Source organism: Babylonia areolata, chromosome 29 (genome assembly GCF_041734735.1).
Source record: "Babylonia areolata isolate BAREFJ2019XMU chromosome 29, ASM4173473v1, whole genome shotgun sequence".
Taxonomy (NCBI): Eukaryota; Metazoa; Mollusca; class Gastropoda; order Neogastropoda; family Buccinidae; genus Babylonia; species Babylonia areolata.
Genome location: NC_134904.1, coordinates 5,454,869 through 5,467,058, shown reverse-complemented (window position 1 = coordinate 5,467,058; position 12,190 = coordinate 5,454,869). Strand labels below are relative to the sequence as shown.

The following is a 12,190-nucleotide window of genomic DNA, read 5'->3' as shown; positions in this document are numbered from 1 at the left end:
CTCGGGGTTTTATCATCTCATATGTACGACTGGACGCTCCATATCATTTTCCATTCAGACTTGGGGGAGAAAGAGCTAGACCGGGATTTGAACCCGGACCCTCGGGGACACTTTGTTGGCAGGTAATCATCTTAACCATTCTGCCACCTTTCCTCCTTGCCAGGTGCGACTGGACGAGACGCAGATGGGGGAGGCGGGGGAGCTGCACACGCGGCTGCAGCAGGAGCTGGAGCTGCTGATGGTGTACCAGAGCAAGGTGAAGGAGAACGCAGAGGCCCAGCACAAGAGGGAACGCAAGGTCCTCGAGGAACGCGTCTCTCTCCGCAGGGCCCTGCTGGAGCAGAAGGTTGGTCGCATGTCTTTGTCTGTCTGTCTGTCTGTCTGTCTGTCTTGTGTGTGAGTGTGTGTGTGTTCTTGCCTGAGAGAGAGAGGTTAGATCTGTGTGTGTGTGTATTCCAGCCTGAGACAAAAGGGGTTGTGTATATGCAGTCTGCACATGGGATCTCTGTTGATTTACCGTCTCTCCTGAAAGACTGGCACTCAGACCACCACTCATGATGTGGTAGTGGATGATGAGAAGGAGGACTTTCCAGCTGCTTTATGATCTGACATCTGCCCAAAGTGCGGGGTGTGTGTGTTGTTGGTGTGCGCAAGGCCAACCACCCCCCGTCTCCCTCCTTTCCAGTGTTGTTGATTCTGACCCGGACAGTGACAGCGTTGTGATGGCTTGTGGTACGGGCCTGTCCTGTCAGCTCTACATCCTAACCTGTTTTTTGTTACCTGTTGGAGAGAGGGGTGGGGTGGGGGTGTCAGCTGGCTTTACCTGTGTTGTCCATGCCTAACTACACACTGCTGCTTGGCAGTTCGACTGAACTTTTTTTTTTTCTGGACACAGCAGCCAAAGTTTATGACCCAGAAGCATGCGATTCTCTGCTTTTATGGGCTGAAAAGCTTCACTGAAATGATTTCTAGCCAGTATGTATGCATCATATCTCCAATTCTGACAGTGTTTACTTGGGCACTGTAAGAGTGACTTCCAGTTCAAGGGAATGAACCTTGCCACCACAGAGAAAGCTGGGACATGTGTCCTAAGCTATTGAATGTGTTGGTAGGTAAGTGTGAACCAGCCTTTCCACGCCCCCAATGTGAGGAACACCTGTAGTGTGCAGCAGTGTTCGTCTTCTCCCTTCGCTCTTAAAAGTCAGTGGAGCACCCAACAGAACTACATGCAGCTTGTCTTGGGCAAGTCAAATCTGGTGGAGCCCATCCCTCTCCAGCTTAGATATCTTTTTGTCAGGTTTATTCCCCGCATGCAGCAGGTAGTGCTGGGGCACATGGTTACCAGTTGCTAAAGAAGAACTACTGACCTGATATGACATTGGATTTGCAGCAGTGAGGGGTGGATTAAAAATATATATATTAAAAAAAGCGGTGAGTGATGGTGGTGTGCTGCGCTGTTGCAGATGGAGGAGGAGCGGGCGGCGCTGGGCAAGGAGGAGACGGACCGGTGGCGCACCCTGTCTGAGCGGCAGGCGATGGAGGTGGAGAACTTTGACGTAGAGACGACGGCCATGGGGCTGAACGCCAACGAGGTGGCTGCAGCCTCACAGGACCCCTCGCAGGATGACGACCAGCTGTCCACGCGGGGATCCACCCTCTCCCTGTCCGCCAGCAGCAGTTCAAACTCCTTCAGCTCACAGACGCCCTTATAACCTCACGCCTGCCGCCTTAGGCACCGCTCGGCGGGAGGGATGCCATTGTCTGCCTGCCTGCCTGCCTGTCTGTTGTCCATGTCTGCCTGTCTGCCAGCCGCACACAGCCACCGTGTGGTCAGCTGCCCCCCCTGCCTCCACCCCCCACTTCTCCACCCCCATCACCTTCAGGTGTGGTGTGGTCAGCCCTCACCTTGCTGCAGGTCTGCTGACTATGGAGGGGCCGGCCGCCTTTGTGGACCCAGGGAGGAGGTTCTGACCGACGTTGAGGCAGGTGGTGAATGGATGGAGGGCACTTGTCATTTGCTCTGAGGGCAGCGACTGCATCATCGTCCCTCATGGCTCTGACGTGACAGTGAATGGACGGTTCTGTCGTTTTAAAAAAAGAGTTCTGCGCAGCGCCATGAAAAGAACTCTTTTTTTTTTTGTTTGGGGCGGAAAGTGCGGTGTGAAACATTTGAGTGAGGAACGGGTGAGATGTAGCAGTGTGTTCCTCCACACCAGGCTGACAGGCTGGGATAGAAGGTCACACTGGCATATGGAGAGCCAAGGTGTGTGGTGGAGTACGGACATCCCCTCACTGTGGGGCATTGTGTGGTGCTGACACTGAACAAAAGCAAAACGAAACAAACAAAAAGTGAGAGAGAGAAAAGAGTGGATAAAGAGAGAGGGTGAAAAGCAACGAGGACAGGGTTAGCTTGGAGTAGGGTGTGTGAGTGTGTGCGTGCACCAGGAAAGAGCCGCCCTCCCTCTCCCTTCCTCCCTCACCTCCATCACCACCACCACCACCACCCTTATCCTGTCTGCTGGTGACGGCCAGCTGAGTACGACGGAAGGCAGCCGAGTCGTCAGTGGTCAGTTTTGGGAGCAACCTCTCGTACAGGTGAGCCGTCGTCTTGTCTGTTGGATTCGGTGCTGGTCCAGCCCCTGGAGAGAGAGATGCAGGACTGGAGGGGGTGGGAATTGGTGGGGGGAGGGTTGGAGATTGGACAGATTGTGTGGGTGCTTGCCTCCCTTGTCCAACACAGCTCTGGCCGGCGGGGCAAGCCTGAATGCTGCAGAACTGATCAGGTCCTCTCGTGGGAGGGAGGGGGGAAGGAAGGAGATTCTTCACCTCATCTTTTATCTTTTGGACAAATCCCACTGTTTGGCCAAACGATCACGTCACAGCGCAGTGGGCTGTTGCATTTTGTGCAACAGCAAGACTTTTCTGTTTTGGGATGTCAGGTGACACTGTAATTCCTGGTAGTGGGGGTGGCTTAGGCAGTGGGGGGACAGGACGGAGTGGTTCTGGTGGCTGTGGAGACGCGATTCTGTCTCCTGAACCTTTTTCTCCAGCAGCTGTGGGAGTGCTGCACCTGTGGAGAACACGTATTAAGTGCCAGCAACGGTGGCTTGTCTTCCTCTCCTGGTGTATTGACGTGGGGGAAGGGTAACGAGGGGGGAGAGGGGTGGGGGGGGGGGGCAAACTAGAGTGTGAACAATGTAGGTCAGGAGTATGCTGCTTCCCTTACCCCATCCCTACCCCCAAGCCCTCCCAGTGGATGTGTGCTAGAGGCGACGGTCACCATCACCCCACCCCCACCCTCCGCCCCCCACCCCCAGCAACATCCACTGCAACCGTTCTACTTGCCTATGCAGACTTTGAATTCAACAGTGTGCAGAACAACAATGAAACAAAAAGGAAGAGACAATATTAGTAACGACAACAGAGAATTATTACACAACAGGGAGAGATGACAATGAGTACGACAACAACACAGAATGTGGTTAGGGTTTCTCAGCCTACCTGTTATTTTTTGATTGGTTTGTTTTTTTTTTGGGGGGGGGGGGGTTTCCCCTGCTCCACCCCCATGAAAACATTTTTAAATTTATTTTTTCTTTGGCAGGGAGGAAGAAGCGTAAACCACAAACACGCACAAACATGTTACACGAGCACACATGTGTACACACACAGTACACAGAGGTTTCTGTCTAATTTCACACCAACCTTTTTAACCGGCTTCACCTTCATGTACTTCTCTGAGCATTCAGCACATGGAAGTGATCATCGGAGTCCCTTTTTATGATAAAAACGTAAGAGCAAATCTTCAGTCATGTTCACTGATGAAGCCACTGAGAGAAAAAAAGAGGATAGTGTCAGTTGTTTGAGTTTTTTTGTTGTTTTTTTGTTGTTGTTTTTTAATAGTGAAACCCTAACCACAATTTATATTTTTCTTTGTTTTGCCACATGGAGCGTTGGCCATCTTCACAAACCATATTCTGGATCGACTGCTGATGGTCTGAACAAAACCGTGTCACAGTAATCTTCCTCTTCCTCCTCCAGACAGAAAAAGAGCAGCACTTGCAGAGAGAAGGGAAAACTCCCAACACCAACTGTCAACCCAGGTTTTGTTTCATTTTTCACAGGAAAACATCAACCCTCCCCACAGTGTGTGGGGACGTTTGTGGTGTGAACATAAAAAAACAAAACAAAAAACAAACTTGAATGGTTTTTGGAATCCATGAATGTATGGCTTGCTTGTACTTAAGATATGCGTGTGTGTGTGTGTGTGTACACAAGCAATGGTAGTGTGTGTGTGTTGGGGTGGGGGTGGGGTTTGCCAAGGGGGAAGTAATGGGGGAATCAGGGCAGTGGTTTGGTGACTCAGCCACACACACACAGGCAGCATTCTGGAGCTGCAGTGTATACAGTGTGTGTGACAGTGTGTGTGTGTGTGTTAGTGTGAGTGTCACTGTGTGTGTGTATGTGTGTGTCACTTTGTGTGTAATACTGTGTGTTTTAACTCTGTGTGTGTGTGTGTGTGTGTGTGTGACTCTGTATGTGTGTTGTGTAAAGAATTCCAGGGCTAGGAAAGCATATCCAGCAGGGAGAGTGGAGGGAGGGAGGGAGAGAGAGAGAGATCATGACTTTGTAGTTCTCCATCACCCCCCACCCATCACCTCCACCCACCCCCTCCAAACAAAAACCACACAAAAAAAACGGTTAGGCCAACGTAGCAAACTTTACACCTATAGCTTGCACTGGTGGCAGTTTGGTCAGCAACTTTGCTCTTTGTCAATACCAGCCACTTCAACATGCACTTGAGAGAGAAAAGGGGATTGGGGGTACGTATCCTAATTGTGCCAGACATGAGAAAAGAAGGAATTAATCTCTTGCAGAAACAGTGCAGGGGACTTGGGGGGGGGGGGGCAGTTTGTTTCTGGATGTGTCCAGCAAAGCAAGAAGTGGGAAGTTTTGCTGGGTTTTTTTTGTTGTTTTTTGTTTGTTTTTGGTTATTATTATAGCGTTCTGTATAATTTTTTTTTTCTTGTTTAAAGTATGGTGTGTGTGTGTAAACTTGTGTGAGTGGGATGCTTGGCTAATGTTTGTGGTGTTTGTGTCGTGTTTGCATGTGAACTGTGCTCGCTTGGCATGATGTACCTACTCCATGAGTATGCATATGATATATGGTGGATTTGGGTGTGTACATGTAACCCACACCCCAAGTCGGAGATTGTACAACAGTGTATAGATGGATACTATTTACTAATAATATTTATTGGCCAGTCATTTTGGGTTCTTTTCTTTCTTTATTGTCCTGTGGTGTTGTTTTGTTTTTTTTGGGGGGGGTGGGGGGGGGGTTCCTTCTTTTTTTCTTTTTTTTTTTTTTTTTTTTTTTTTTTTTTGCCAAATTGTATTCATACAATACATAACATTGTTTATGACCTTGGTGCCGTTGTTGTTGTTATTGCAGTTTTTGTTTGTTTTTTGTTTTATATTTTTTTACAATTTCAGTGCATTTCCTTAAGTTGATTTGAAATGTTGTTCGCATTGTTTGGAAGTTTGTGAGGTTTTTGTCTGGACAAATTTGACTCTTTACTAACTGACCTTTTTGAAGCATAAGGTAATTCGACTCTTTTTTTTCTTTTTTTTTCCCCCCTTTGTTTTTGTATTGGATCACAAGAGTGAGAATAGACATTGTCTGGAAGGAATGGTTGTTGGTGACCACACAGCAAGGAAGAAATAAATCAATCATAAATGAATCAGGTATGATTTACTGTTGAATCCTTTTCTGACATCAAGTTCTACATCAGGAGAAGAGCAGAACAATTTGGAACTGTGACTGAAAAGATGAGGACAGAACCGGAGGGCTGAAGAAGGACTTTTGTGTGAGGCGTTGCGTTAATGTGATGGTGTTTTTGGATGTGGTACTGATGTGTTGGGTGGCAGAGAAAGGGGAGGAGGGGGGGGGGGAAGTATTGAAAGTTGAGTGTGATGAGAGGTTTTTTTTTTTTTGCTTCACATCTTGTTAGTTAGCTTGTCTGAAATAATGGCGGTGAACGACAGCATGTTTGCTTACTGTATCCTTTCATGTTTGTTGTTTGTTTTGTGGTGTGTTTTTTTTATATATATTTTTTTAAGTTGTGAAATACTGAGCATTAAAGGTGCTGTGAGTATGATTCTTTGAGGTGGGTTTTTTTGGGTTTTTTTTTTTTTTGTTCTTGTTGTTTTTGTTTTGTTTTGTTTTTTGGGGGGGGTTGTTGTTTTTTCTAATATCATTTTTGTAGCATGATTTATTTGACAAAACCCCCACCACAACACTACCATCCCTCCCCCTCAGCCCACAGTCTGAACAGATGTTCTCAAGTCTGTGGACTTTAAATTGTACTCTGACCATGGTGCTCAGAAAGTTCTGCATCAGATGGAAACACAAAATGGGTTTGGAGGGGGTGGGGGGGTGGAGGGGGGCACTTAGCTTGTTTGAGTTCAGTCAGTCAGGGAGAGCTAGGTTAACGACCAGCTTTGGCACTTGGAAGGGGGCGCTTAGCTTGTTTGAGTTCAGTCAGTCGGGGAGAGCTAGGTTAACGACCAGCTTTGGCACTTTGAAGGGGGCGCTTAGCTTGTTTGAGTTCAGTCAGTTCGGGGAGAGCTAGGTTAACGACCAGCTTTGGCACTTGGAAGGGGGCGCTTAGCTTGTTTGAGTTCAGTCAGTCGGGGGCAGCTAGGTTAACGACCAGCTTTGGCACTTGGTGTGATAGTTTAGTGTCAACGACGACAACCACTGACACTTGCTGCCTTTGTTGATTGAGAATGGAAAATGTGAGGGTTGTCTGGGAGAGGTAGTTGGGGAGAATGCTGTTTGGGAGAGAGAGAAGGTGGGAGAAGGGGAGAAACGGTTGGGGAGAATGTTGTTTGGGAGGGGAGAGTGGGAGTGAGCTGGTTGGGGTAAATGTTTGTGAGGGGGAGAGGTGGTTGGGGAGAATGTTGTTTTTGGAGGGAGAGTGTGGGAGAATGTGAGAGGTGGTTGTGAAGAATGTTGTTTGGGAGGGGGAGGGGCAGAGCTGATCAAGGAGATAGTCTTTTTTGGGAGGGGGTGGGGGGGGGGGTGAAAGTTGTTCCCTCAGTTCTCCAGTTTTCTTCAACAGACATGTCAGCTGTAAATCCTCATTCCCCGCAACAACTAAACCAGCGAATTATCTGTCCATAGGTGGGTACATTTGTCATGGCAGGAAACTTAGGTAAAAAAAAAGAAAGAAAGGAAAAAGATTTGTTGTTTTATTTTGTGTGCTGTCTGATAATTATTTTGACATTCTCTGGTTTTGTGTGTCATGTGGTTTTTGAGGATTTGTTGTCGTGTGTTTGTCCATGTCGTTCGCAGTCAGCAACATCGGGTGTCCGTCAGACCTTGACCTCAACTGGATCACCACAGAGTGTGAATCAGCACTTTGACAAGTTTGAAGGGCTGATGGGGGGAAGGGAGGTAACTTGGCAGTAATGTAGATTGCAGTGCAGTAGCCGTTGATAATGATTAGGAAAGAGAGAGAAAAAGACATGGACAGTATTATGTGCAGGAATGGGGGTTTTTTTTGTTGTTTTTCTTTTCTTTAGGGGGGAAAATGACAGCACCTTTTTTTTTCTTCGTTTTTTTGTTTGTTTTTTGTTTTTTTATACACTCCATGAGACAAACTTGGGTTATTTTGGAGAAAAGCTTTAAGGATAGTGAGGTGAATAGTAATGGAGGTAAAGTTTAAAGCATTGTGGATTGTGTTATTTTGAACAGCTTCCCCCCCACCTCCCTGCCTCACAGTGACTGATCAGGAAACTGGCAGTGGTTTCAGTTTCAGCAGCTCAAGGAGGCGTCACTGCGTTCGGACAAATCCATACACGCTACACCACATCTGCCAAGCAGATGCCTGACCAGCGGCGTAGCCCAACACGCTTAGTCAGGCCTTGTCAGGTGAATAAATAATAGATAAGCATACATAAGTAAGTAAATAAATACATAGATAAATAAATAAATAATTATTATTATATGAAAAAAGGTAGTAATAATAATAATAATAAATAAATAAATAAGACAACAATGATGATAAATAAGCAAATGTAAAAAAATAAAGACTCACATTCACACATACACCCACACATGCATAACAGATATGTACCAAACAGTGGCAGTGGATAGTTTGAAACTCGTTCTGTTCTCATGCCCATTCTTTGTATAAAAGAAAACAGTGGCAGTGGATAGTTTGAAACTCGTTCTGTTCTCATGCCCATTCTTTATGTAAAAGAAAACAGTGGCAGTGGATAGTTTGAAACTCGTTCTGTTCTCATGCCCATTCTTTATGTAAAAGAAAACAGTGGCAGTGGATAGTTTGAAACTCGTTCTGTTCTCATGCCCATTCTTTATATAAAAGAAAAAGAAATGATTTTGAGGGGGAAGAAATTCAAATGATTGCAAAACGAAAAAGAAACACCAGGGGAAAGAGTGATGGGGGATCAAGCGATTGATGACACGTATGAGTTGGGAGGGGACATGGTGAGGGAGGGAGTAGTATTGACTGATGTTGCTTCTGACTGTGGTTATGCAACGTTTCCACTCTGCCGTTTGCTTTGAGTGGTGGACACAGGATTTATTCCATGGTTTTGATCCGGATAAAGAAAGCTGTAAATGTATTGAAAGGCTGGGTGTTGTGTATGTGTGTGTGTCTGTGTGTTTTGGGGGGTTTTTTTTAGTGCTTTTTACAGATTGCATGCACAGAATGGGGTTATGTGTATAGAGAATTGCAGCAGAAATTGCTCGGCTGCCAGTTTGGTGGAGCTCTTGACTAAGAACTGAAGGCTGGTTGATACTGTGTTTTGTGAGCAAGAACAATTGTGATTGACATGTTTGTCTCTCGAGTGTCTTTATGGATGTCCAGAAGAAAGAAAGTGAAGGCTTGTACTTAAGGTTTGTATGCAAGTTCTTGTGGTGACTGTGTTATTTATTTACCATGTGTTTTGAGTTCTGTTTAGGTGTGTTTTTTGTTGTTGTTGTTATTTGCTTTTGTTTAATCCATTGGCTTTGATTGGGGCACAACAGAGTAGTCCAACATTCCATAGTTTTTGACAAATTAACTGGTGTCGTCCCAATTGACCACAGAGACTTTCTCAGGACTGGGAAAGGAAGAGTTAAATTAAACTTCAAAACTTACTATGGGGAGGAGGGTTTGATGTTTGTCATCAAGGGGGGGAAAAGAGAATGTAAAACAAGGATGTTAAGATCCCAGGCAGGGTAAAATCACTCACTCTTCACTCATTCCCTCGACCGCTGGGGTCGTTGGGGGGACATGAGGAAGATGTCATAGCTCGCCACGCCGTTCTGTTGGCAGCTGTTATGAGGAGATCTGGCATCGTCATTTTGGTCCATTCCTTGACGTTGTCGGACCAGCTCTTTCTCTGAGGGTAAAATAGGGGCTGCCAAAGTCCTGTTAAGTTTTTGTTGTTTTTGCCATAGGTAAGGTGCTTGTTTTTTTGTTTTGTTTTTTTATCCCTGGCATGGTAAAATATGGGCTGTCCAAGTCCTGTTAAGTTTTTGTTGTTGTTTTTGCCATAGGTAAGGTGCTTGTTTTTTTTGGTTAAAGGCATTGAGCGTTAACTTTCTTTAAAAATGAGGCGTTTATCACTTTAAGATAGCATTTTGGGAAAACGTGCACACACTGTCCCACTGGATGATGAAGGGATACCATGATGAGATGCCCCGAGGTTTGTATCATCTTTCCAGCTGCAAAAGGTTTGCAGAATATGCAAGTGAAACCAGTTGCCCTTGGTTTTGAAGGGACACGTGTTACGCTGTTTAGTATTATGTTCCCATCCACTGTAGAGTGGCTGTAAACTTAGTCAAATGAAAATGACCAGCCTGTTTTGATATGCATCACAAGAATGAGTAATGTTCGGGGGTTTTTTTATATGCCTGGAGATGATCTGTGGAGCACATGTATATCCGTGATTTTGTGGGTTGTCAACTGTGTCGGTGGTTGTTTTGAAAAGAACATTGCTTGAATATGACTTGTGAAATGAGTGCTGAAACGATTCTTATTTTCTGTTGATGTGGTTTCTGTGAACTGTAGTAATACTTCTAGGAATATAGCGTGCAATGAAGCATGAGGATATCACTCAAGTGCTGGTGTTTGGTTTATTTCAGGCTTCCTTTGAATGTTATTTGAATGCAGATAGATGAACAGTTGCTTGATTGTGACCACTTGCAGCAGATATTTGGGTCTTCATGGGTTGTTGTTTTTTTTGTTTTTTGTGGCATTTGCAAGCCAGTTTGTAGAGAAAGGTAACTTGATTCAAGTATGTAGTTAGTCTTTCGTGCAAGTCTTCTGTGCATGGAGTCTCTCTGGAGAATGGACATCCGTTTCCCATACACACCACAGTTACATTTCTACATGACGCTGATGTACTCAACTGAACACATTGCACTGTCCCTTTGGCCTCGGTCCTTTGGGCATGCTTGGGATTTTTATTGGAAAGTCTTATTCTGGAACTTGTGTGTTCTGAGTATTTTCTGTGTGTATCCTTGTGTGTTAAAAAAAAAATTTAAAAAAAAGACTGAAAGAGAGGAAAAAAGAGTATAAATGAGAAAAGCTGTGTTTTGGGGTAGTGTGGGGGGAGGGTGGTTGGGAATGGGTGGGGGAGGGGGGTTGTTTTGATCAGGGAAAGCAGCAGTGGTGCTGTTTGTATTCCACAAGCACACACACACTTGGGCCCATGTTCACAGCAGGGAAGGGGCGTATGTACATGTATCATGTACCAATACAGGTCTACTGCCTACTCCTTTTCTCCTCCCAGTACTTTTTTTAGGCTGTCATCACCATCATTATCCTTTTGCCACCACTATGGATGGCCAGTCTGCCAGGAACACACCATAATATGTGTTAGGGTGTCGGCTGCAAACGACTCAACATGACACACCTATTTTTTGCATAATGTCGAAGATGTGATGATGGCTAAAAGGGTAAAGGAGCAAGGCTCGTCACCACCCCTAGCGACAATGACGACGACGACGACGAGTCAAGGAGGCGTTTCTCTCCACTGCAATGTGTACAGATATGACATGGATTCCCTGATCACCACACGTCTCTTGATGGGGTGTGTGTGTGTGTCTGTGTGTCTGCGTGCGACTGACGCGCAAGTGAGTGTGCTGTGTAGCAGCACAGGAGATGTGTACAAACTCTGCCCAGGCACCTATAGCTCTAGTATTTAACAATGCAGATTGATATGTATTTTCAACATAATGCCAGCTATTGAAAATAAAAAGGGAGAAATTAGTGAAAACAATGGGGAAAAGTGTGTGGGGTTTTTTTTGTATGTGTGGGTTTTTTGTGCGTGCGCTTTTTTGTTTTGTTTTACCTTGAAAGAGTGTGTTTACTGTTATGTGTGCTTAATCACCAGCAGTGCTAACCCTATGAAAGAAACGAGTGTTGATTATGATGCAAAAAAAAGGTGTGACTTTCATTATACAGTAAACTACAATGTGTCCTTCCACATTGCTAAGTGTAACTCACCAGAACACACACACACACACACTGTTTGAACACCCGGTTAGTGAGGTTTCAGCTCTTACCAACTGTGTTTTATTTGCGAAAAGTGGCCAAGAGTTTGGCACGCTGTGAGCCTGGCAAAAGTTTTTTTGGAGGCGTGCACATGACACAGCCATACTCCGAGATCTTGTACACAAATCTTACACCATGATCAGGAAAGTGTCACTGAAGCTACAGACAAGTCACAAGCATACATGATGACTTAGAAACGTGTGGCTGAAGCTACGACTGACAAATCTTACACCATCATTACAAAGATATCATTGACACAATCATACACTGTGATTAGAAAAGAATTATTTAAGCTACTGACACTCACAATCATGCACCATTATTTGAAAAGAACCATTGAAGCTACTGACACTCGCAATCATACACAATGAAAAGAAACTATCGCTGAAGCTACTGCCACATTCAGTTTTACAAAAGAGAATAAAGACCAAGCACTTGTTCCACCCACATGTTCACAAGTAAGTATGACTGCCTACATGAACAAATCACACATAAATGGAAGAGTAAAGATTTGAAAAGTGCATACACAGTTACACTATCACTCCCACTTCAACATATACACAAAACAAGAATAATAATTAGCACATCCACGTACTCATTACCGACTGATAGTTAAGACA

At 45.1% G+C, this 12,190-nt stretch overlaps 1 protein-coding gene and 1 long non-coding RNA gene across 3 annotated transcripts in view; both read left to right on the top strand.

The window, feature by feature from the left end:
- LOC143274818 (serine/threonine-protein kinase TAO3-like) overlaps positions 1-5,288 on the top strand; it is a 42,187-nt gene extending 36,899 nt beyond the window's left edge. For both annotated transcript variants that reach the window (XM_076578748.1, XM_076578747.1), the window contains 2 exons: positions 164-346; positions 1,464-5,288. In XM_076578748.1, coding sequence (XP_076434863.1) covers positions 164-346; positions 1,464-1,712 — 432 coding nt within the window. In that variant the 3' untranslated portion in view covers positions 1,713-5,288. The remainder of the gene's footprint in view (positions 1-163; positions 347-1,463) is intronic.
- A 951-nt stretch (positions 5,289-6,239) lies between these two features.
- LOC143274717 (uncharacterized) lies at positions 6,240-11,295 on the top strand. Its single transcript, XR_013053296.1, has 2 exons — positions 6,240-6,629; positions 6,702-11,295. It is a non-coding gene; the product is annotated as an uncharacterized LOC143274717 (long non-coding RNA).
- The last annotated feature ends 895 nt before the right edge of the window (positions 11,296-12,190 follow it).